The sequence below is a fragment of the Vulpes vulpes genome, chromosome 1, assembly GCF_048418805.1.
Source record: "Vulpes vulpes isolate BD-2025 chromosome 1, VulVul3, whole genome shotgun sequence".
NCBI classification, from domain to species: domain Eukaryota; kingdom Metazoa; phylum Chordata; class Mammalia; order Carnivora; family Canidae; genus Vulpes; species Vulpes vulpes.
Window position 1 is genome coordinate 134,808,428 of NC_132780.1, and position 24,285 is coordinate 134,832,712.

A 24,285-nucleotide genomic window follows, 5' to 3' on the forward strand; every position below is an offset into this window, starting at 1 on the left:
CATGCAACATAGGAACACTTATGTTCATACTTCCAGTGAGTACCACAGGTTGGATGGCTTAATACAACAAAAATTCTTCTCTCACACTTCTGTTAAGCGTGAAGTCCAAAATCAAGATGTTAGTAAGGCTATACTCCCTCTAGGGAGGATTCTTTTTTGCCTCTTCCAGCTATTGGTGGTTGCCAGTGATCTGTGGTGTTCCCTAGCTGTGGTAACATAACCCCATCTCTGTGTCCATCTTTTATGTAGCCTGAGTGTCTCTGTGTGTCCTCTCATCTTTTTATAGGGATACCATTTAAATTAGATTTACTTCAGGATGACTTCATCTTAATTAGTTACATCTGCAAAGATCCTATTTCCAATTGTGGTCACATTCTGACATTCCAGAAGGACTTGAATTTTGGGAGATCTATTCAATGCAATATATACACTTTTCAGGATTTTATATTCTATTCGTGAATATCTCATAATTTAAGTTTCTAGAGAGGTTTTTTTTTTGTCCTTTTTTTTTTTCTATTATAAAAAAATGCACCTGGGACATTCATATATACAATTTTTATATACTTGTACTATTATTTCTGTAAGAAATTCTTAGAACAGCTGGGCCAAAGGGCATGCACATTTTATTTATTTAATTTTTTTGCACATTTTAGATTTTAATAAATACTACCCTAAATTGTCTTCATAAACTTACACTAATGTGTACTTTCATTAACAGCATATGTGCACTGGATATTGGCATTGTTTTGCCAGTTAGAAAACTAAAGAATGATATTTTAAGTTGCATTTCTTTGATTATTCTGGAGTTGGGTATCTTTTTCATGTGTTTTATAAGCCATTTATATTTGTTTTTCTGTGAATTACTTATTCATATCCTTTGCTCTTTTAATATTTTTTATTAAATAGGAGCTCTGGGGCACCTGAGTGGCTCAGTCAGTTAAGTGTCAGCCTTCAGCATGGATCGTGATCCAAGAGTCCTGTAGTGGAGCCCTACATTGGGCCCCCTGCTCAGCAGGGAGTCTCTTTTTACTTCTGCTTCCCTCCTCTGCTCTGGCTCTCTTATTGTCTCTCAAATAAATAAATAAAATCTTTAAATAAATAGTTCATTATACATTAGAGATGTTCTTTGCCTCGTATGCAAATATTGGCTCAATCTGCCCATTTTTTCTTCATGGCATCTTGTTAGTGTCTTGCTTAGGAAGCCTTTATTTCTCCCAAAATTATGAGAATCATCTCATACTTTGCTCTATTTTTTTTTTTGTTTTGTTTTGTTTTTTTTTATTTATTTATGATAGTCAGAGAGAGAGAGGCAGAGACACAGGCAGAGGGAGAAGCAGGCTCCATGCACCGGGAGCCCGACGTGGGATTCGATCCCGGGTCTCCAGGATCGCGCCCTGGGCCAAAGGCAGGCGCCAAACCGCTGCGCCACCCAGGGATCCCACTTTGCTCTATTTTTAAAAATTTGTTTTATCCATTTAAATCTTTATCTAGAATTTATTTCAGTGTATAGTGAAAAGGATCAAACTTTATTTTCTTCCAAATAGGTGGCTACTTGTCCCAACATCATTTACTGTATCTGTTCTTTTTCTGCTGAATTAAAATTGACCTTTATTACAAATTAAATATTCTGTGTGTGTGTGTGTGTGTGTGTGTACTGGATATGTTTTGTTTTGTTTTGTTTTTAAAGATTTTATTTATTCATGAGAGACAGAGAGAGAGAGAGGCAGAGACACAGGCAGAGGGAGAAGCAGGCTCCATGCAGGGAGCTGGATGTGGGACTTGATCCAGGGACTCAGGATCATGCCCTGGGCCAAAGGCAGATGCTAAATCGTTGAGCCACCCACGGACCCCTATACTGGATTTGTTAACTCCATTCTTCATTTTTTTTTTTTAAGATTTTGTTTATTCATTCATGAGAGAGAGAGAGGCAGAGACACAGGCAGAGGGAGAAGCAGGCTCCATGCAGGGAGCCCGATGTGGGACTCGATCCCAGGTCTCCAGGATCACGCCCTGGGCCGAAGGCAGGCACTCAACCGCTGAGCCACCCAGAGATCCCATCTTCATTTGGTTTTATTAAACTTTTTGTCTGTTACTTTATTAGAACATAGTTCTCATTATTTGCTATGGTTATGTTATATAAAGTCCCTGCCAACTTTTTGTCTGTTGCTTTATAAAATAATACAGTTGATTCTCATTATTTTCTGTAGTTATGTTCTGTAAAGTCCTGGCAAACAGTGAATTAGTGCATATTGACTTATTGCCCTTAGGGGAAATCAGAGTTAGGTTCTTGAGAATGTCTAGGTACATTTTCATCAATTGATGAATACTTGACTTTTGTTTTATGTATGTTTTTGTTTAAAGATACTTTATTTAATGTAGATTGTTGACTCATTAACATAGAGTTCACAGTCAACAGCACTATAACTCATGCCTAAAAAAAGCTTATCTAACAGGTGTATTTTCTCTGTAAGGCACATCACATAGCTTGCTTACAGTTAGGAATGCTAGAGAGTACTTTCATTTGCACTATGCTCAGAGGCCCTTTTTTAATTAACAAACTACTTGTTGAGCAGTTTTGGGTTCACAGCAAAATTAAGCAGAAAGTACAGGGAGTTCCCATATGCCAGTATCCTCACAAATGATAGCCTCCTTGGGAACCATTCTAAACAGCAAAATCATAATAAAAATGCAAAGAATGTAGCAGCACATAGCAAAAAGGACACTTGTTTACAGTGTGAGAGTTGCAACGAAAAGCCACTTCAGCTAACCCACCTCAGCTAAGATTTGCCGCCCTGCATGGCTGGTGATGCCTGCAAAAGCACCACAAGAATTGATTGGGATTACAAATAAATTTCAGGGAATAGACAAATTCACAGATCGAAAGCTGTAAATAATGAAGTTTGTCTACACTCTTTTAATTACAGTGGCTTTATAGAATGCTGTTTTTACATCTAGAAGAGCAAATTCCTTGTTATTTTTTTCTTTTCCAAGAATTTATTTTCTTAAAGTTCAATAGTAGAAAGAGAAATAACCCAATTAAAAATGGGCAAAAGATTTGAATAGACATTTCTCCAAAAAGGATATGCAGATAATGGGAATGTAAAATAGTACAGCTGCTTTGGAAAACAGTTTGGCAGTTCCTCAGAAAATTAAACAGAGTTACCAAATGACCTAGTCATTCCACTCCTAGGTATGTACACAGAAGAATTGAAAACACATGTCCACAAAAACTTGCATGCAAATATTCACAGGAGTGTTGTCCATAGTAGCCCCAGGGTAAAAATGTAGTTTATCCATGTAATGGAATATTACTTGGCAATAGAAATAAAAGGGCAACCAGTATGCACCGTAGGATGGATGAACCTTGGAAACAGGCTGAACGAAAGAAGCCAGACACAAATGACCATATATTGCATGATTCCATTTATTTGAAATACCAGAATAGGCAAATCCTTGGAGACTAAAAGATTAATGGTTGCTTAGGGCTGGCGGGAGAGGGGTTAGAATGGGAAAAGTGTCTTAATAGGTATAGGATATCTTTTTTTTTTAATTTTTATTTTTTTTATTCTTGAGAGACATAGGGAGAGAGGAAGAGACATAGGCAGAGAGAGAAGCAGGTTCCATGCAGGGAGCCCAATGTGGGACTCCATCCTGGGACTTCAGGATCACACCCTGGGCTGAAGGCAGGCGCTCAACTGCTGAGCCACCCAGGCATCCTGGTATAGGATATCTTTTTAAGGTGATGAAAATGTTTTAATATTATGTAATGGTTTTAATATTATGTAATAGTGATAGTTATTACAGTTCCGTGGATATACTAAAAGCCACTAAATTATACAGTTTTTTTTTTTAACTTTATTCATTTGAGAGAAAGAGAGCATGAGGGAGGGGAGAAGGGCAGAGGGAGAGGGAGAAGCGGGCTCCCCACTGAGCTGGGAGCGTGACGCGGGACTCTATCCCAGGACCCTAGCTGAAGGCAGATGCTTAACCAACTGAGGCGCCCCTATATGGTTTATGTTTTTTTTTTTTAAAGATTTGTTTATTTGAAAGTGTGAGCAGGGGGAGGGGCAGAGGGAGAATCTCAAGCAGACCCCCCACTGAGTGCAGAGCACAACTCTGGGGCTCAATCTCAGGACCCTGAGATCATGACCTGAGCTAAAACCAAGAGTTGGCCTCTTAACTGACTGAGCCACTCAGGTGCCGCTGAATTGTGTACTTTAAATGAATGAATTTTATGGTCTGGGAATTAAATCTCAATAAAACTGGGGGTTTTTTTGTTTGTTTTTTCAAAGATTTTATTTATTTATTCACGAGAGAGGCAGAGACACAGGCAGAGGGAGAAGCAGGCTCCATGCAGGGAGGGGAGCCCGACATGGGACTCGATCCTGGGTCTCCAGGATCACGCCCTGGGCCAAAGGCAGGCGCTAAACCGCTGAGCCCCCAGGCTGCCCCTAAAACTGTGGTTTTTTTTTTTTTAATTATTTATTTATTCGTGAGAGACACAAAGAGAGGCAGAGACCACATGGAGAAGCAGGCTCCATGCAGGAAGCCTGATGCGGGACCTGATCCCAGGACTCCATGATCACACCCTGAACCAAAGGCAGGCACTCAACCACTGAGCCACCCAGGCGTCCCTAAAACTGTTTTTTTTTTTAATGTTTTACCTATAGAGAGAAAGCAAAATAATGCCCTTTCCCTCCTGTCCTGTCCTCTTCATGCCCAGCATGGAGAGAGGCTTGAGCCATCCAGTGACCTATGAGTAATCAGGGGTGAGGGTCCTCAGGTCTGCCATCTGCCCAGGGTCTAATACGTGGGCTCTTACTGTACTCTCTAATGGTATCTGTCCCCAAGGGGGGGGGGTGTCCTCAATAGCTCTGAAGCAGGGACCATACTTTGTAAGTCATTTGTATTACCAAGGATGCCTTCTGTCTCTGAAATTATTTCTGGAGTTAATTTGGGCAGGGGATGGATTGTTGCATTGCTGTTCTCACACATTTACTTTTCTAGATGAACTTCAGAATGAGATTATCACAGCCCCAACCCTCCACCCAACCTTGACCAGTAAGAAACTCTGATGGGAGGCTATCCAAGTTCTACTAAATATATTTTTGGGGAAACTTGGCCTCTCTATAATACCTAGTCTTCCTGCCCAGGATCATGGTATGATATGTTTATTTATTCAGGTCTTATTTTATGTCCTCCAGTCAAATTCTATAGTTTTACCTTTCCTGTGAAACTGATTACTGGTTATGAATGAAGCCATTTTCCTTTTCAGTTTTGAAATGACTGTAGTGAGGAGAGAAAGAAGTAATTGATGTTTGTGTGTCTAGATCTCACATTCTGACACCTTATTGAGTCATCTTTGTAGTACTCTAGTCTTTCTTTTTCTTTCCTGATCTTTCTTTTCCAGAGTTTTCTTCCTCCACCTGCTTTTCAGGGCATTTCTACCTAGAAATCCCAAGAGTGTCTAAAAAGCTCAGAATGAAACTGAAATTAAATAAATAAGTCACAGTTAAAATAATCTCTCCATGCTCTTAGGTTTAGAACCACATGCTGCCAGCCCTTGAAGCACCTTTGTGTGAACCAAGAGAACATACCCATTTCTCCTGACACTTGACTCATCTCCTGGAAAAATCGCTGCAGTTAACTGATTTAGTTGGAATAGGACACATGCCTGCAGGAACATGGCATGATAAATCTGTGGGTCTCCAGCATGTCCTGCATTCAGGCTCTCTTAGGCAAGGTATGCTCGGGCAGTCTCAGCACACAAGCATTCTTGTAGCGCTGCTTAGATCTATAGATTGTACTGTCGCTGCCTCAGTTTACCTCTCATTATATGTCCCCTCTCATCACAGTATAACTTCCGCCCCTCTAACAAGAGGACAAAAACAAAGTACAACCTGGTCTTTCTCTTCCAAGCCTCTCTCTTCTCAAACACTTTATACACAGCCCACAATAACATTCCTAAAGCGTTGGAAACCCCTACCCAAAGGCTTTTGCTGGTTCCTTGTTTTGCTCAGAGTCAGAATTGCTTCATGCCCTGCAGGGGGCTTCCCAACCTTCCTCAGCAGCTACTTTGGCAGCTACTTTTCATTTTCGCCCTCACCCCTTCTGTGGTCTTCCCAGCACACTCTGGTGCCTTGGTAACTCCTATTGCCCCTCAGTCTCCACTTGCTCGTCTGTAAAGGGAGAAGAGCAATGCCTTCTCAATAGTTATACAGTAAAAAATAAATGATAGAGCATGCGAACATGACCAGCACAGGGCCTGACACTTAGCACATCTATTTCCTTTCCCCTTCCTCTGAACTCCCTCACAAGGACTTTGGAAACTGAAATGCTGTACAATTATAACATATTGTTAGGATTATTTATGCCTCATTGTATGTCCATTACCCAAAGTGCTTATATTTGGCAAGAAATCTTCATATTTGATCTCTAATGAAGGACATTTGAAAATATTCCAGAAGAGGTACACCTGGGTAGCTGAGTCAGTTAATCATGCAACTCTCAGTTTTGGCTCAGGTCATGATCTCAGGGTTTTGAGATGGAGCCTGAGTCAGGTTCTGTGCTGGGCAGAGAGCCTGCTTAAGGTTCTTTCTCTCCCTCTCCCTCTGCTCCTGCCCCATCGTTTCAATCTCTCTCTCTCTCAAAAAAAAAAAAAAGTATCCGGAAGAAGAAAATAAGCATAACTTTGTAGCCTTGGTGTGCCACCTGAAACAGGTGCCACAGAAGGGTTTCTGGCTGTCCCAGGAGGCCCCTGGAAGGATAAGGGTGGCAGTCTGCCCACAGCTGAGGCACATGAGAAAGGGAGGGGGCAGCTGTCCCAAGGAAACACAGGTTCTGTCTGCAAGAGATGAAGGGTGTTTGGAGGGTGTGCTCAGGAGACAAGCTAAGAACAAACGCAGTCCTTCCCTGGTGGGGATTTCCTCCACCCCACTACTGTTGCCTTAAGAAAACAGGGAAAAAGCACTTTCTGTTGACTACAGCAAATGTGTTGTGGTTAAGAGTCAGTTTCCAAGTGCGTTTATTGGTTCAGCGAATTGACTTCATCTCAGCCACATCTGGTGGTCTGTGTGTCGTTTATTCTAGGCCTTCTCCTGACTTGATTTCCATTGGGCTTTAATCAGAAAACATTTGTGAAAATTTTGGATCCAAATTAGAGTTTATCATAAGCACATATCTCAGAGAACACATGAAACCCAGAGTGGAACAGAAAGCAAACAAGAAATAATGCAATAACATTAGAAACGAATAGTGTCAGAAGGAAGGAACACAGGGAAACTGAGAAGGGCTGTCTGGAGAGGACGAGCCAACCCTTCCTTCAGCAGAGGACCAGCCAGAGAACGAAGACGGAGGCAACTAGCACTCACATCAAGGACTGATGAGCTGTTCTTCCCTTGCTCACCAACCCTTAGTCCTTGGGAGTAGACACCATGGTCAGTAGGCCCTACCCACACCTGAGCTGGGACAGAGCACTGTCTTTTTTTTTTTTTTTTTTAAGATTTATTTGAGAGAGAGCAGAATCAGCTTGCGGGGGGCAGGAGCAGAGAAAGAATCTCAAGCAGACTCCCCACTGAACACAGAGCCCATCCAGGCCCGATCCCAGGGCCCTGAGATCATGACCTGAGCTGAAACCAAGAGTCACATGCTTAACCGACTGAGCCACCCAGGTGCCCCACGGAGCACTGTCTTAATGGGCACATGCAATTCACTTTACACCAGAGATGGGCCTGTGAGAATTCCTGTTTCCTCTCCATCCTTTCTCTCTGCCCTTCTTTTCTCATTCTTTCCCAGAGTCATCCTGGCCTCTACTTCAAGAAAACACGCAATGGGGCTCATCACTGATGGTGGGACCACCCTTTCTACCTGCCCCGCCTTTATGTGCTATAGACTTTCAGACATGTGGGTCACTGGTTAGAAAACAGTGGGAGATGGGCAGCTCCGGTGGCGCAGCGGTTTGGCACCACCTGCAGCCTGGGGTGTGATCCTGGAGACCGGGATCGAGTCCCACATCGGGCTCCCTGCATGGAGCCTGCTTCTCCCTCTCCCTCTGCCTGTGTTTCTGCCTCTCTCTGTGTGTCTATGAATAAATAAATAAAATCTTAAAAAAAAAGAAAAGAAAAGAAAACAGTGGGAGAGCTGTATCTCCAGCCACATGCCACTGAGTATCTTCTCCAACTGGCTGACATTGTTGATTGGACTTAAGAGATACATGTACATATTAATATTTTTGACAAAATGTAGAATATACAGAAGAACATACCTCTTCCACCCACTCCCATCCCTTATGTCCTCTATTCCCTCTTCAGAGGCTACTTTAAAAAAAAGAAAAAGATTTTATTTATTTGAGAGAGAGAGAGAGAGAGAGTACAAGCAGAGGTAGTGGCAGGCAGATGGAGAGAGAGAAGCTGACCCTCTGCAGAGCTGGGAGCCTGATGTTGGGGCTCGATTCCAGGACCCTGGGATCATTACCTGAGCCAAAGGCGTACGCTCAACCAACAGAGCCACTCAGGTGCCCTGAGGCTACTTATTTCATATGTACCTTTTCAGAGGTGATTCAGTGCTCATCATTGTTAGCTTTTAAAAATTCAGGATGGGGATCCCTGGGTGGCGCAGCGGTTTGGCGCCTGCCTTTGGCCCAGGGCATGATCCTGGAGACCCGGGATCGAATCCCACATCGGGCTCCCGGTGCATGGAGCCTGCTTCTCCCTCTGCCTGTGTCTCTGCCTCTCTCTCTCTCTCTGTGACTATCATAAATAAATAAAGATTAAAAAAAATGTTTAAAAAAAAAAAAAAAAAAAAAAAAAAAAAGCTTTAAAAATTCAGGATGCCTGTGTGGCTCAGCGGTTTAGTGCCTGCCTTCGGCCCAGGGTGTGATCCTGGAGACCCAGGATCGAGTCCCGCATCAGGCTCCCTGCATGGAGCCTGCTTCTCCCTCTCTGCCGGTGTCTCTGCCTCTCTCCCTGAGTCATTAATAAAATAAATTTTAAAATATTTTTAAAAATTTTTCATCTTTCCTTTTTTACTTAAATTGCTGAGGCTGAAGATTTACCTGCTGTGTTCTTCCTGTATCTGGCTTCTCCATATCCCTTCCTCTTAGACTTTGACCCTTGGTGGACAAACAGCTGTGAGCAGAATGAGTCCAACCCCATCCCTGCCAACTGCACTGGCTGTGCCCAGAAATTACCCCTCAAGGTAATGCTCCTGGAAGATACCCCGAAGAAATTTGAGAGATTCCATCCTCTGGTGATCAAGGTGAGCAAGAAGCCTGATTGTCCACTGATAGATATCTGTTTAATGGAGCACCTGGGTGGTTCAGTGATTGAGCATCTGCTTTCGGCTCAGGGTGTGATCCCTGGGTCCTGGGATCGAGTTGCTCATTGGGCTCCCAACAGGGAGCCTGCTTCTCCCTCTCCCTGTGTCTCTGCCTCTCTCTCTCTGTGTCTCTCATGAATAAATAAAGTCTTAAAAAAAGATTATCTGTTTAAAATGGCTAGAAAGCATCAAGCTCTGACATTGCTGAGAAGTAATCCTGTGTTGTTTTTTTTCTTGATTTTGTTTTCTGCCTTGCCAAGACGGGACAGCTCTTGTTATCAGAGGAGCTTCAGCATTTTCTGTGCTGGTATCCTGAAGTAACAGAAGGCTTCACTGAAGGGTTTTTCACCAAGTGGTGGCGCTGCTTTCCCGAACGGTGGTTCCCATTTCCTTATCCATGGTGAGTGTGGAAAAGGGCACTTAGCCAACATGTGGTAGAAAGGGGGCAGACCAGACATCAAAACAGTACTAGCCACCGCTGAGAGCTCCCATGCCTTGTGCCAGGTAAGCACTCTCCAGTACACTCTTCAAGTCAAATGATACTCAGGAGCTCACTGTTGAAAACTCATCAATGAGGAATAAAGAGGATGAATCAAAAGAGGTGTCTCCAGAAGGCTGTCACCATGAGTGAATATTGAGCTTGCCTAATACAATTTTTTTCTGAGTACGTTTAGCATTTGTACAGAATGCTCCTGAGTGTTGCGGGCTAATGAGAAAGCATGAATGATAGAAGGGAAACTTCATTTCCTGGCACTTGTTTGTGCCAGGCTGTGTGCCTTATTCGTTAGTGTCTGTTCCTCACTAATGCTCATAATAGCTCCAGGAAGTAGGAATTGTCATTGTGATTTTTCAGATCAGTTAAGTACCTTGCTTAAGGTTACCCAGCCAGGATTAAAATCCAGATCTGTCTCCTTCTTCCTTTCTGTGTCCAGTAGAAGACATGGTTGGGGCACCTGGGTGACTCAGTTAAGCGTCCGACTCTTGATTTCAGCTCAGGTCATGATCTCAGGGTTTTGAGACTGAGCCTCCCATCAGGCTCCCTGCTCAGTGAAGAGTCCACTTCTCTCCCTCTGCCCCTCTCCCTGCTTGTGCTCACTCTCTAAAAAAAAAAAAAAAAAAAACAAATCTAAAAAAAAGAAATAAAACCTAGTCCATTTCTTAGGGTGAAAGTTGCTCTCTAGAAAAAAGAGGAAAGCCAGTTTCCATCTAGAACCTTTCCAAGAGAGAATTAAAATTGGATTTTTTTGACTTCTTGTTAGCTAATTTCTCAGTGCTTGTCTTTTTAAAAATTTGCCATTTATATGCATGATCGAATACTCGTTAAGCTAGTCAGGCGTCCCACTGCATGCCATACCACCTTAGAAGAAAGTTCATGATTTTTGTCCTCCTTCTACTCCCCCCTCCTGTTCTCCCGCCTGGCCTACTGTAGTTTACTTCAGTCTCTTTTCCAAGATGAAATGAATGGACCATTTCTTTCCTTCCTCTATATGTTGTTTTAGCTGGATTTTATAAACACCCCACCCACACGTACAAATTAGGGCTGTGGAGTTATGTGTGTATGTGTGCGTGTCACAATTAATTGATTTGGCATGACTGTTCTTCACGAACCTAATACTTGAGATATTGTCCTGATATTTTTCCCTGTTTACCTACCACCCACAGTTTTCCCACCCTTGCTTAGCTCTCTGTTAGTCATGGAGATAGAGGCTGGCTCGCCCAGCTGAATTACTTTTGTCTCTTTCAAACTTTTACAGGAGAAGACCTCTAAACAGATCACACATTTTACGCGAGCTTTTTCCTGTTTTCACCTACCTGCCATTTCCAAAAGATGCCTCCTTAAAAAAGTGCTTCCTTCTTCAACCGGAACCTATTGTGGGTAGTAAGGTAGGACATTTTGAGAGGACTTGGGTCTAGAATTTTCCTCTTTTGGCACCTGGTCTGATGTCATAATCCCTCCCTTCCTTGCATGTCAACCCAGAGGGGGAATTAAAGGGACACCCACATAATCTAAAGTTCTCTCCCCTGCAGTGGCCCACCCTTTTATGAAGGCATGCTTACCGAAAGTCTGGTTATCTTGCAAATCTGTTTCCTGCCCTTGACACCTGAGATCAAGCTGCTTTTCTACATTAGGAAGTAAAATCCTGAAATTTGAAGGGACCTAAGCTGTAGCTAGTCTGAGTTCCCTACGTCAAAGGAGAAAGCAGGCAAGCTGGAAATGAGTAGCCCAACTTACTCATTTTGTGGATAAGGACACTGAGCCCCAGGGAAAGTAAATGATTTGCCCAAGGACAGAGCAAGTTAACAGGAAGGCTCTACCCCGCCCCCATCCCCAGGTTCACTTTCCCCAGAAATAAATGACAAACCTCAAGTGGAGAACTGGGAAAAGCAAAAAGCTTGAGAGGTTTGGGGATAAAAGGGTTGACAGGATATGCCCAAGGCAGGCCAACCAGTTTGGGTAGCAGCACTTCTTACTCAAGTCCATGGCCAAGTACCCAGAGCCCACATTTACCTCTCTCGGGCCGGTGGACTGGGTAAAGCTGTTCTGTGTTGTGTCTGTTTACTTTTCTCTGAATTGCTCTCTTGTTAAATCTCATTCCCAAGGAAGGTTTTTGAATTTAGGTTGGTTTGGAAGAATTAAAAGGATGAAATTTCCCAAACTGTGACCCTTACCAACTCCGAGTTGTGTTTTCACCCTCCCAGTACTATTCTTTGGCTCCAAACTTGCTGAATCGTATTAAAGGAATTTCAAAGCCTATAAAAACAATCATTTTGTCTAGAAGTAAGAACTTTTGTCTGCCAGCAGTAGGGTGGAGGTGTTGGGCTCTTGCCTCAGATTTTAGAGTTTATTCTGCTGTCCCCATCTAGAACTCAGGGCCCTAGTATGATTTCATCTTCACAATTATGATATAATTCTGTGCAAGAGCTTTTATCTTTATCTTGATTTTCCCACTTGAATCTGAAGTTAATTTCACCAGTCTGCTTAATAGGGACACCAAGAATCTCCACCAAAAGGGTAAATACTAAGTTACTCAGACGCCTATCAGAGTCATCTTGTGGTACTCAAGCATGTTTTCGGAAGGGGAGTGGTCCAAATAGGCAAAAATCCTGAGAGTCTTGTTTCTTAGAGCATCTGCTCCCTGCCTTGGCCCAGGCTCTCCTTTTTCTACAGCCTTGTTACTCCACCCTGTTGTCCATATCCCTGAGCTCTCGACCCCGGTAAAGTCATATGTCTGTGGGCCTCGGATCCTAGAGGCAACCTTGGGATAGAAGATAAGAAGTGGGGATCCAATCATAAGAGGTGAGGGGCTCCAAGGCCCACTTCACCCAGTTCACAGTGTTGCCTGTGGTTGGCCTGCTCCATCCTGTTATTTGGTTCTTCCCATCCTGGGTGTAGAGGCACAGGGTCCTGCCCCCTCTCGGCCCTGTATGAAGAACTGCATTTATTTGGTTTTGGTCTCCTGGGATTTCCTTAAGACTGCAGGGCCTCTGCCCATCAATTGCAAGCCACTAGCCTGCCTTAGTCCTCCTGCTGTCACCACAGTGGCAGTTGAATGGCTCTGGTGTTGCCACGGAAACAGAGTCCTGGCCAGGGCCTGCAGGAGCAAGAAAAATGGGGTTTGGGGACAGGAGAAGATGGGGCCAAAAACAAGGCTCTGGAAGGCCTCAGTACTAAACCAGGACGTGGCCTGGGGAGTCAGACTTCAGACCCTTTCATTATATGGACATAGAAAGGCTCTTCCTGGAGGGCCTAGGGAGGGGAAGCCCTAGAGGTTTTCTCTCACTATCTAGGTAGGAAGAAATGCCTGAGCAAGACCAGCCTAGCCTCTCACTTTGTTTGTTTGTTTGTTTGTTTGTTTGTTTGTTTTTGTTTGTTTGTTTGTTTGTTTTTAGCCTCTGCCTTTGTTCCTGCTCCCTGTCCACTGGCACCAGGGTTCGCAGCCATACTGGCCACACATTAAGTGCAGGTTGCACTTAATGCCCAAAGGTGGTGGTAGTCTGCCCTCATAAGTGCAGTAGGTAACCTATGCAGGTGCACAGGCTGGTTGCCTCCTTAATACTCAAAATCTAAGCCCAGTCTTACCGTCATTAGTTTTTAATCAGCAGTATGATATCTCTGTTCACCTACGTCTTGCCAGAAAGTGTGAACCTGAACTTCCTGCTGTTCGATTCTCATCGAAACCCTGGCAATAAGAAGTAATATTCCATGGAACATTGCCCAAAGATATGCAGACTCTGAAAAGTCTGAATCCAACCAGACCCTCAGAAGATTGTGTACTTAGACCACTATGTGTTGGCCTCTCCTAGACCTCTGTTAAATTGTACCTAGATAATTTGTCTTTGGCCTACTTTGGAGCTGTGGCTAGAAATAGCCATGAATTATGAAGCTCATGCTAGATCTGTATTAGGGCTGGTGTTGAAGATGTCTCCCACTAAATCACAGTGTCTCTTTAGGAGAACACACAGAAGGGATTTTAACCCGGTCTCAGTACTAGGAGATGCCAGGCTTAGGAGAAACTTTGTTTTTGTCATTCAGGCATTCGTTCCGTTTTCCTTTTTGCTTAGGCTGCTAGAAAAGTCAGAGACATATATATAATTTTGTATGTTACTCTCCCGTGCCACTGAGTTTTATTTTGTTTCCTTTTCCTTCTCCCTTTTTTTTCCTCCAGATGCATAGGATGCATGACCTGTTTATCATTGGCAGCGGTGAGGCCATGTTGCAGTTCATCCCTCCCGTCCAGTGCCGAAGACATTGCCAGTCTGTGGCGATGCCACTAGAGCCAGGGGATATTGGTAGGTGGGGCCCCCAGAGGGCAAGGTCAGTCACAAGATCTTTGTAGTTTTTAACTCAAAAAATATTGTGAAAATTAAATGTGGTCTTCACAAAGTTTCAATTAAGTAGAGTCAAAACTAGCATTCTTTTACAGATACAGTTAATATTTATGCTTAAGTAGAACAATATTTATGCTAAGGAGGAAACGTAGCATAGAGAAATGCCTTGTATATACATTTAGAATGGATGATGTGTCCGTCGATCTTAGAAATTTCAAGTTAGAAGGCATTATGGAAAATACTTATAGCAGTCCTTTATTTTACAGATGAGGAAATTGAGACCCAGACCATCTCAAGTTCCCACCATCAGCTAGGCAAAGCTTTAAGTGTCTCCTTCAACAGAGTCAGGCCAGGGGAGGTACAATTCTAGATTCCAGGAAACCCTTTCTGTGCCTATTTTGCTAATAAGACAATGCAAGCAGTATGCAAGGGCAACAGCTCATGGGGAAATAATACCTTCTGTGTGGGTCTCACAGCCAAGGCCCAGCCTCACAGTCATGACTCACCCTTGGCTCTGTGATTTCCCAACTGTGGCCTGTTCTGTGCATTATATTCTAACAACCTAGTCCAAAGAAATAGACTTGAATCAACTGCTGTCCATGGCAATCAGTCTGACAGTAAAGTTTTCTTGGCAGAAGCAAATACCAAGTGTCACCTCTGTGTTTTTTCCTTAAGAAGCCCAGGGGAAGCCTAATGCCCCCAATAGACCCCAAGCTGGTTTTCCCAACTGATTTCTTTTAATTTTACCTTTTAGAAGACCCCAGTCTCTGGAAACCTTTTTCCTCATTTGGAAATAGGGTACAGACTACAGACTGTGACTAGCTTTAATCCATGTTACATAATGTATTTCAATTTAGAAATGAAAATAATGCACAAATTAAGCATTAACTGATAATGGAGCACAGCTGGCCTGGCCCTTGGGAATTACTGCAAAAAGGAGGATTTTTGTGTAGAAATTGTTCTGAAGCTGTTTTCCTGTAGTGAAGTGACTCTGCCACGAGGCATGACTATTACACAAGTTGAGTGGCATTTCGGGTTGAGAATGTGTAGTTATGCTTGAAAAAGTTTCTGTCTTATGTTCTACAAATGTCTGAGAGTTCAGACAACTACAGAAACAACTCAGTTATCCAAATTTTAGGTTTCTGGATCCCACAAACCTCTAGAATGCCAATTATAGAATTAAGGGGAGTAAATGGATGACTGGCCGTGATCAAAGAAGCTTTGAGCATCAAAGTCTGGTGGGAAGAGTGCAGAAAAACTTCAGATCCCGAGCATGATAGCCTATAGTGCTGCACTGGCCAGTTTGCAGACCAGGAGAGGAGCCCTGTGGGCGGCAGTGTCCGTGAATAGCCAGCCACAGGCCAGGGACATAGAGAAGGGATGGGGGCTGACTAGAACAGGAGGAAGAAAGCAGGTCTGAGAGAAGAGCTGGGTAGGGAGTGATAGGGAAGATAGTGGGCTTCTAAAGCAGTGGCAGTAATAGAAGCCATGGCTGTGGCTGCCGCAGTTAAAAACAAGCACAAGAGGGACTCCTGGGGGTCTCAGTTGATTAAGCATCTGCCTTCAGGTAAGGTCATGATCTCAGGGTCCTGGGATCGAGCCCTGCATCAGGCTCCTTGATCAGCAATTGGGGAGTCTGCTTCTCCCGCTATGTCTGCCCCTCCCACTGCTTGTGCACGTGTACACACACACACTCTCTCTCAAATAAATAAATAAAAATAAAGCCTTTGAAAATAAATAAACACATAAATAAAAGAGACGAGGACAGGAAAACAGACCCTGACAGCGAAGGGGAGTAATTCAATGCTGTTTATAGGACAGATGGCAGCTCTAGCACTCCAGGGATCCTTAAGAATGGCACTGTGACAAGCAGGCTCTGTGGTTTGTTTTTTGTTTTTGTTTTAAGATTTTATGTATCTATTCATGAGACACACAGAGAGGCAGAGACACAGGCAGAGGGAGAAGCAGGCTCCATGCAGGAAGCCTGATATGGGACTTGATCTGGGGACTCTGGGATCATGCCCTGAGCCAAAGGCAGACACTCAACTGCTGAACCACCCAGGTGTCCTGGACGCTGTGGTTTTTGACAAAGTAAGCATTGTTTTTTGAAGGAAGAGGACAGGGACACTGATCACCAGGAAACCTGTGATGAGAGGCATTTTCAAGAATGATGTAGGGGTAAGCCCACTCTGGTGCCATGATTGATGAGTCACTGCTCATAGTGACCTTTCTTGAGTCACCAAATAGAGCTTAAGTTCTATTCAGTGCTCTCAGTTTAAAGATAGGTAAGGTACATCATACTCTAGAAAATTTTCCATTGGGAGATTATTGAAGCATTCAAGTTTTTTTTTTAAGTGTTCAAGTTTTTAAAGCTTTTAAGTTTACACCACTCATAATATAGGTCAGTGTTTCCTAAACAGTTCGTCAGATCACTGATGACCCTGGGATTGGGAACAGGAACCCCTTAGGCCCTTGGCAAGTAAGGCTCTTGAGTCAGTAGATTCTGGGAACTATCTGTCTTGTTTGTTTTTTTGTTTGTTTGTTTGTTTTGTCTGTCTTGTCAATACATAGTGCACATTAGTAAACAAAAGGCTCCAGAAGCCTTGGAGGAACCTAATGTTTCTTAAACCTACTTGACAGTGGAACCCATTTTCCTTAGACTATGTTACAGGATGCTGCTGTTTGCAGAACACAAGTTAGGAAATGCTGGTGTGAGCTAATCTGGATGTTCTATAATGAGATGGTGTTACAGATTACATCAGGAGAATTGGATGGTGAAGGGGGGTGTTGTGCTCCCCCTTCAGAATTCGTCCTGTCTTCCTTGCTGATAAAGATGAGGCGGGCCTGAGAATCGATGCCCGGCACCAGCCTTATCTAGAGCATCCTGCCCTTGTAAACCTCCTGAATGAAGCACTTTGGTTCACAGTGGCTCCTGTTGGATGTCAGGTTACAGAGAGGACTGATAACTGGGAATGCTATGCTGGGCAGACTTGCCTTGCTGGTGCCCACAGGTGTGCCCCATCCCTGACATTCACCTGCTTTCCTGTTGCTGTTTCCCTTCCAGGCTATGCCGGTGCCAGGAAGGCCTACGTTATAGCCAGAGGGGTCCAGCCTTTGGTCATCTGTGATGGAACCACCCTCTCAGAACTATAGGAAACAAGAACTATACAGAGGAACAACTTTGAGAGCTGAAGACCAGATTGAAAGGGGAGAAATAAAAACAAAAAACGATGAAACGACTTGCCAAGGTTACTTAGTTACCTGCCCTATGCATGCGTGAATGAGCCAGCTATATGCTGGAGGCACTGGCCAGATCTTGGCCCTCCCGACTCTTCCAGCCTAGCTGCCTGGCCAGGACTTTGCCAGTACCTGTCTATGAGAGACTGGGCTCTTCTATCTTCTATACCTTTTGGAGCCACAGCCTTGAGGCTGCCCTTCAGGCAGGAAACGAGATTGGTGCCTTCCCTCACTTGCATGGCATGATCCCCTCTGCTGGCTCCCTAGCCACAGAGAGGGCAGACAGCAGGTCCCAACTTCAGAGCCATCCCTTCAGAGCAGGTGGGCCTGCTTGTCACACCATCCTGTACTTTGGAAAGCCATGGCTGATTAAAGAAGTCTTTGCAGTTTCCCAAGCAGAGTGGAATCTAGAAGCAGTGAAACAAGATTAAATAATCTCATTGCACTCAAGAAATGCACTGCTTTCCCAGTGTCCCTGACTCTTGGGAGTCTCAGTGATGCCAGATTGGAGTCTGATTATAATTGAACCGCGAATTCCTAGGGTAGCACTTTCTTCCATTTGATCAGGTTCTTATGCACCATACCAGATCCCCACCTTTAGCTCCCTTCCCTTCTCGCTTGCCACTCTGGCTGGTTTCTCAGAAGTTGGACCCCCTCCCTAGCTGGTCCAGAGCCCTTACTGCTGAGGCAGCACTGCTTCTGTCAACTGGGTTGCTTTTACCAAGTGTCTTCAGAGGAGATGAGTTAGAGTGCTGGCCTGGGGAGTGTGTGCCTTCCCGGGTTTGATCTTTAAGGTCCAACTTTCAGCAGGGAAGATGTTTTACAGATGTGTCAGGCTGATGTTGTAATGTGGTTGGGGAAGGAGCTCCAGGTCCAGCATATTTGCCAACTGGGTGTGCGACTGTGGGATCCTCTGTCTTAAAATTATTTCTCTCTTTGTACCAGGAAACAAGGTGAGGTATTTTTATTATTTGTAATGACATAAAGCTATGTTCTTTCAGTTGGGTGACTGATTCACTATGCTTATTGTTTTCCCCAAGTGCTTTTAATATGTATCAATCAAATGGTATAAATAGGGCATACTTTTCTTCCTCTTTTTTTTTTCCTTTATTCGTTTATTGATGCTGCTAGATACTTGGCCTTTAGTCATGCCATCGCCAAGCTGAAGACAACCCACCATTGCACCTGGTTCTGAACTACAGAAATCAGATGAGTACAGGTACCCATGGCAGATTTAATGGACCAGAGGCGGACAGTGGTGAGAGAGGGACTTATGAGTCCTTGCAGGGTGCTTTTCATCCATGAAGGCACCCTTGTACCTTATCCCTGGGCCCTCTCTTAGCACATCTCCTAAGCAGCACTGGGGATCATCAAGGCACTGGAGGGCTTGTTTGTATACTTGTACGGGACAAGAATGGTTTACAGAACTTAAGGTGGAAATATTCAGCCTCTGCAGACGTGAATAAAACTAGGATAAATGGTACCGGAGGGAATTTTTCCTTAAACCAGTCTGTGCCTTGTGTGGGTTAATACAGGAAAAACAAAAATTTTTGTACATATAAAAGTCACGCTGTTAAGCAGTTATGATTTAAGAGGTTCTAAATCAGAGGGATCATTTCGAGGCCAGCTTTGCGCAAGCTTTTAGAGCCTTTGCAGTGTCCTTACCCCTGCTGCGCATGGAGAAGGATTATATGTAAACAAGTTCTTTAGAGTTTTCTTAAATTAGGTCCTTTGAGTTAACAAAAGAGAGGGTTTCTTAGAAGAAAAACTGGGTGATTGAGATTTCTGTTTTGTCTTTGAGTTACCCTGGATTACTTCCCCATTTCACTCCTGCCCTTCACATCTTAAACGTTCATAAAATATCCACTTCAGCTCAAAACTTTGATAACTAAGAAACCCTCGCATGTGTTGCCATCCTGAGGCATCCCCTGGAAAGTGCCCTAAGCCCCTGAGCTGTCTACAGTTCAACAGAAAATGGCGTGGCAGCAGATGAGGTGAGACTTATGTGCATTTCCTACTCTAAACTTAAAATATGTCCCATTCAGAATTGAGGGTAGATTTCTGTGAAGGAAGAAATTTTCCAAAGAGAGTTTCCCACTCTTAATTACTGGAGATGTAGAAGTAATTTGCCTTCTTCTCAAGGCAATTCTGATAAGCAGAATACAGGAATGGCTTCCCTCAGGAATGACTTCGATTGCCAGCCTGAGGCTTTGTGTGAGGGTGCTGCTCACCCAGCTCTCTGTTCCTCTGTGGAAGCAGCAAAAGTCCCTCCACATGACCCAGGCAGCAAAAGAGGGTCATCAAGAAGGGGGGGGGGGCATAGTGGGACTACCTAACCAACTCCCAAGCTGCAACACAAGAACAAAATGCTCACAAATGTGTTGAGTGTTTACTAAGAGGTGACATGGTAGTGACCTCCACACATGGATTAGGTCCACTTTCTTGTAGGTGCCCAGGGTAGTGACTTATAGCTCCTGATCAGCTCTCTGGGGAGAAAGGCTGTTTTGGCACCAGTCGAAGCATTTATGTCCAGGTGTCCTGACATGTGCAGGGGTCAAGTATTGACAAGACATTACACCTGTTCAGGCTTATAAAAAGAGGCAGAAAAAAAAAAAAAAGAGGCAGAACTTATCCTCTCCTGACTCAATTTTTTTAGGGAAGGGAGGGAGTAAAATAATATGGTTTATGAAAACAGAATCTAGGGGTGCCTGGCTGGCTCAGCCAGTGGAGCATGCCACTCTTCATCTCCAGTTGGAAGTTCGAGCCCCATGTTGGGTGAAGAGATTACTTAAAATCTTAAAAAACAAAAAAAACCCTACTTATTTGGTGAAAAACAAAATGGCCAGAATTGGCTTCATTTTCTGAGAGAAAGAATAGTAACGTTTGTCCAGTCCTTTCTAAGAGGGCCTTGATAGACGTAATCTCCTTTCATCTTTTCTCAGTACTGTCAAGTAGGTGTTAGATCCTCATTTTACATGAAACTCGGGCTTAGAGCAGTTAACTGTTCGTCAGTAGGTAGTTGGTTTTACTGCATATCATTTCCCTGCTTCAGCACAGCGTGGTGCCCCAGGAAGGACGAGGCTGTGGGTTTCATTACCTGGGGCGTGCCCCCACTGGGACAGGAGGACCTCGGGAGAGGGTCAGCAAGCCAGGAACTCTTCAGGGTTTGTTTTCAAGATTGTTTTGGACAGAGATGGAAGAGGAGAGAATCTAACCAGATGACTTTTATAAAAATCCTTTCACTTTTTTCCCTCCCCATTTGAAAACTCTTTAAGAGTGAGTGTAGCTGGAACACGACTATGTGTCCAGCCATTTTCCCATCACACATGTTTCCAGATGTGTGACCAGAAGAGGGACTCTGCCCAGTTGCAGTCGTGACTCCCCTTAGAGTTTACCTCACTTGTTTTTCAGCTCTCTGTCTTCTTGTCCCTTTTTCCCAAATCCAGTATGGACCTCTGGGTAGGAGCAATTTGTTTTTTTTAAACTCTCAGTGTCTTTAGCTGCAGGTGATAGCCTCACTCATTTTAATATCCTCACTCTGGGATGAGAATTTGCTCCTTAACCAGTGGCTTCCATAATGAACATCCAAAAACCCAAAGCAGATGTTCACTTCTCACCTAATCCTTGCCTGCAGGAAGCGGCCACATTGTAGGGGGAAGAGCCAAAACTGCCTGCTGGTTGCATGGAGAGAGGCAATACGGGCCACCTTTTGAGAATCAGTTACTAATCATAGGGGTCTTTTAGGCTTTTGAGCTCTCCCTAGTGATGGAAGAGAAACTCTCCTGAGTTCTTAAGTTCACACTCATTAACTTTGAGGGTGGCCCATCTGCCCACTAAAATTGGTCAAAGGAATGCCGTGTGAGATGTGCTTTAAATGGCATTTTTCCTTTTTTAAAATTTAAATTTTAGTTGACATACAGTACAAAATTGGTTTAGATGGCATTTTAGATTGAGATTCTCTGTTTGGAGCTGCGCCTGTTGTGCACAGTGCCAATGGTTGTTGGGGGAGGGAGGCTAGGAAGGTGCTGGTGCTTATAGAGATAGCCTTATAGCACATGAGAAATGGGAGGCTCTGGGAGTACACTAATATTGCCAACAGCATACATCTCCCGGCCTTCTCACCCCCAGCCTCCTGATATCTAGTGGCTTCTTCCACAAATGTATCTCCAAGAAGATGGACAGGTGCTGTCGCTGCTGTGCATCATACCCAAGTTGGCCCACCCTTGGACGCAGTATGGTTTTATATGCTGGCCTTGGCGAGACACCGTCCAGCCAGCTTGTCTGTTGTCCAGGTCCCTTAGAGTCTGGTTTCCCTGCCCTGCATAATTTAAGCATTAGAGCTAAATACATCTGTCATTTTCCTCTCTGGAGACTGGGAAATGCCCAGAGCTTTTCAGAATAGTGGAGAGAAGAAATGTTATGTAACTGCTCGTGGAGGCCCAGAACCGTTCAGACATGGCGGGGCTGGGGACGACCCAGAGACCATTCCTCCTGCACTTTGTGTGTCTGTCATTCAGCAGCCGTAAATCCAAGAGTGAGCCCCAGCTGCAGGCACCTGAGCAGAGAAGGGAAACAAGTCTAGAGTTTCAAACAGAAACTGGAGAGTCAGGCCATCAGCTGTGTACCAGGCCTCATTTATGTCCTTTCCTCACAACAGCTCTGTGGGGTAGGGAGTAGGAGTGGTCATCTTGTGAAGCCACCTCTACTCAAAGATCAGCAGTGTCCCAACCTCCAAGCCCCAACCCCTCAGAGCACTTTTGGCCCTTTGAGGAACAGACTTACTTATCCACAAGAATTGGTGACAGAATCAGACAGACACATGGTATTCCCAAGAACCCCTAGTCTTGCAATTGGCACTTCCCTCCAGACTTTGCCAGAAACCTGCTGGCTGTAGTCTCCTTCCCTCCTGTGGGGAGAGGAGACTGGAGGGGCAGAGTAGGCTAGGAACTAACACGCTGCCTCTTCCCTGCCTTCGTCAGGGACAGGACCCAGAACAGCTGCTGTGCATCTTCAGGGAACCAGGGAAGGTCCCAGTAGGCAGAGGGAGACGACACCTGTCCCAACTGCGCATGCACCAAATGGCGTGCACTGTTATGTGTTCGGTGCAGAATGTTGATGGTAACTTAATGTACTGCAGACTCGTAAAGACTTTCACCATGTAAAGAATGTATGTAAATTAAAGTTTTATGTAATGAAAGTTTTTACTTTTGCAATTAAAAGTGTATGTTGGTTGATAAGAACTTTCCTATACTCCGTGTCATTTTTAAATTGCCTGATTTCTTTTCTTCCATAACTCAGGAGATCTCTGGCCACATCCTACTCGTGAGCCAGCCCCAAGGGGCCTTCTGGGAGCCTCCCGGTCACCTGTCCCTGCTGGCCTTGGTCCTCTCTAACATTCTCTCCCAGTTTCCAGTCTCTCCCAGACTCCTCTTTTCCCTCATCCCTGCCTTTTGCCCAGAATTTAAATGAGACCCTCAGTGCCTTTTTCTGTCTCCCCAGGTAGCTGCACATGGTCCAGATGCCATCACAGTGTCACCTGACCTTTAGATGTCCTCTGTTCTTGGAGTAGGACAGCCAGGTCCCTTGCTGGCCCATGGGAGCCAGCTTGCCACTGATCAGGGCCACTCTTGGCATTCAGTTAGCTGAGTACAGGTTTGAGTTAAGTCATTTTGGTGTGTTCATATTTTTTTTTTTTTGTAATTTCTTTTTTTTTTAATCTACACACAAGTTTTATATAAATGCATAAAGAGAACTAACACTCAGCCTCTTCCCTTTGGGATGCCTGGGTGGTTTTTGGGGTGCCTGGGTGGTTCAGTCGGTTGAGTGTCCGACTCTTGGTTTCAGCTCAGGTTTGATCTCTGAGTGGAGCCTCACATCAGGCTCTGTGCTCAGAGTGGAGCCTGCTAGAGATTCCCTCCCTCTGGATCATACTCTCTCTCTCTCTAAAATAAATCTTTAAAAAAAAAACCAACAACAACCTGTTTCTAACATACTGCTTAATGTCCTATCTTACTTTCCTTCGTTGCTTTTTGCAGACCTCTGTCTTCCCCACAATCCTTGCTGCCTTCCTGTGTATCTTTCTGAGGTTTCTTCTGTGCTCTCTAATCATGATCATAAATCAAGTTTTTTGTCATTGCTTTATCAGAAGTGCAATCATAACAGAGGCACTAATTTTTTGCTTTGTCTACTCAGTACCTTCCAGCGTTTTTTTCAAGTCCACTGACATAGCTCTACTCCTTTCTTTTTAATGACTGATACTCCAGGGTGTGGATATTCCATCATTTATTCCACTGTTCTCTGACTGAAGCTAAGTCACATCCTGCTCAATTATTATTTGGATTATAAATCAAGAAGTTCAGAGTTAGTTTTAAAAATACTTGTTTGACAAAATATATATTCATCCTTCTTTGTTCCAGCTAATATCTATCCTTTAAAAATTTAGAAATCATCTCATTCCACAGTGCTATTCATTTACCTGCTTGAAAGCTGGACTTAAACAAGAAAAAAGGGGGAGGGGCTTGATTCCATGTGAAAAGATGACAAAGTCACCAGTTTTCCATCCCCTTCTTTCTCTGTAGCACTTGATACCGACTGGGGTGGGGAGGGGAGGGGGCCAGCATCTCCCTCCTTTGGCTTCTGTGAGAATCACTACTTCCTTCCTGAATCTTCTCTTTTTCACTTCACTTCTGTCTGCTTTGTAGTATTTTGTTCTTTTTTTTTTTAAGATTTTACTCACCTATTTGACAGCACAAGCAGAGAGAGTGGCAGGCAGAGGGAGAGAGAGGCAGGCTCCCCACTGAGTAGGGAACCTGATGTGGGGCTTAATCCCAGAACCCTGGGATTGTGACCTGAGCTGAGGGCAAATGCTTAACCCACTGAGCCACCAAGGCGCCCCTAGAACCT

General features: G+C 44.1%; 1 protein-coding gene across 16 annotated transcripts in view; it reads left to right on the forward strand.

Moving 5' to 3' along the window:
- Positions 1–22,622, forward strand: part of C1H6orf89 (chromosome 1 C6orf89 homolog) — a 41,769-nt gene extending 19,147 nt beyond the window's left edge. For all 16 annotated transcript variants that reach the window (XM_025990838.2, XM_072731307.1, XM_072731329.1 and 13 more), the window contains 5 exons: positions 9,101–9,255; positions 9,576–9,715; positions 11,070–11,199; positions 13,983–14,106; positions 17,210–22,622. In XM_025990838.2, the coding sequence (XP_025846623.1) occupies positions 9,101–9,255; positions 9,576–9,715; positions 11,070–11,199; positions 13,983–14,106; positions 17,210–17,298 (638 nt within the window). In that variant the 3' untranslated portion in view covers positions 17,299–22,622. The remainder of the gene's footprint in view (positions 1–9,100; positions 9,256–9,575; positions 9,716–11,069; positions 11,200–13,982; positions 14,107–17,209) is intronic.
- The last annotated feature ends 1,663 nt before the right edge of the window (positions 22,623–24,285 follow it).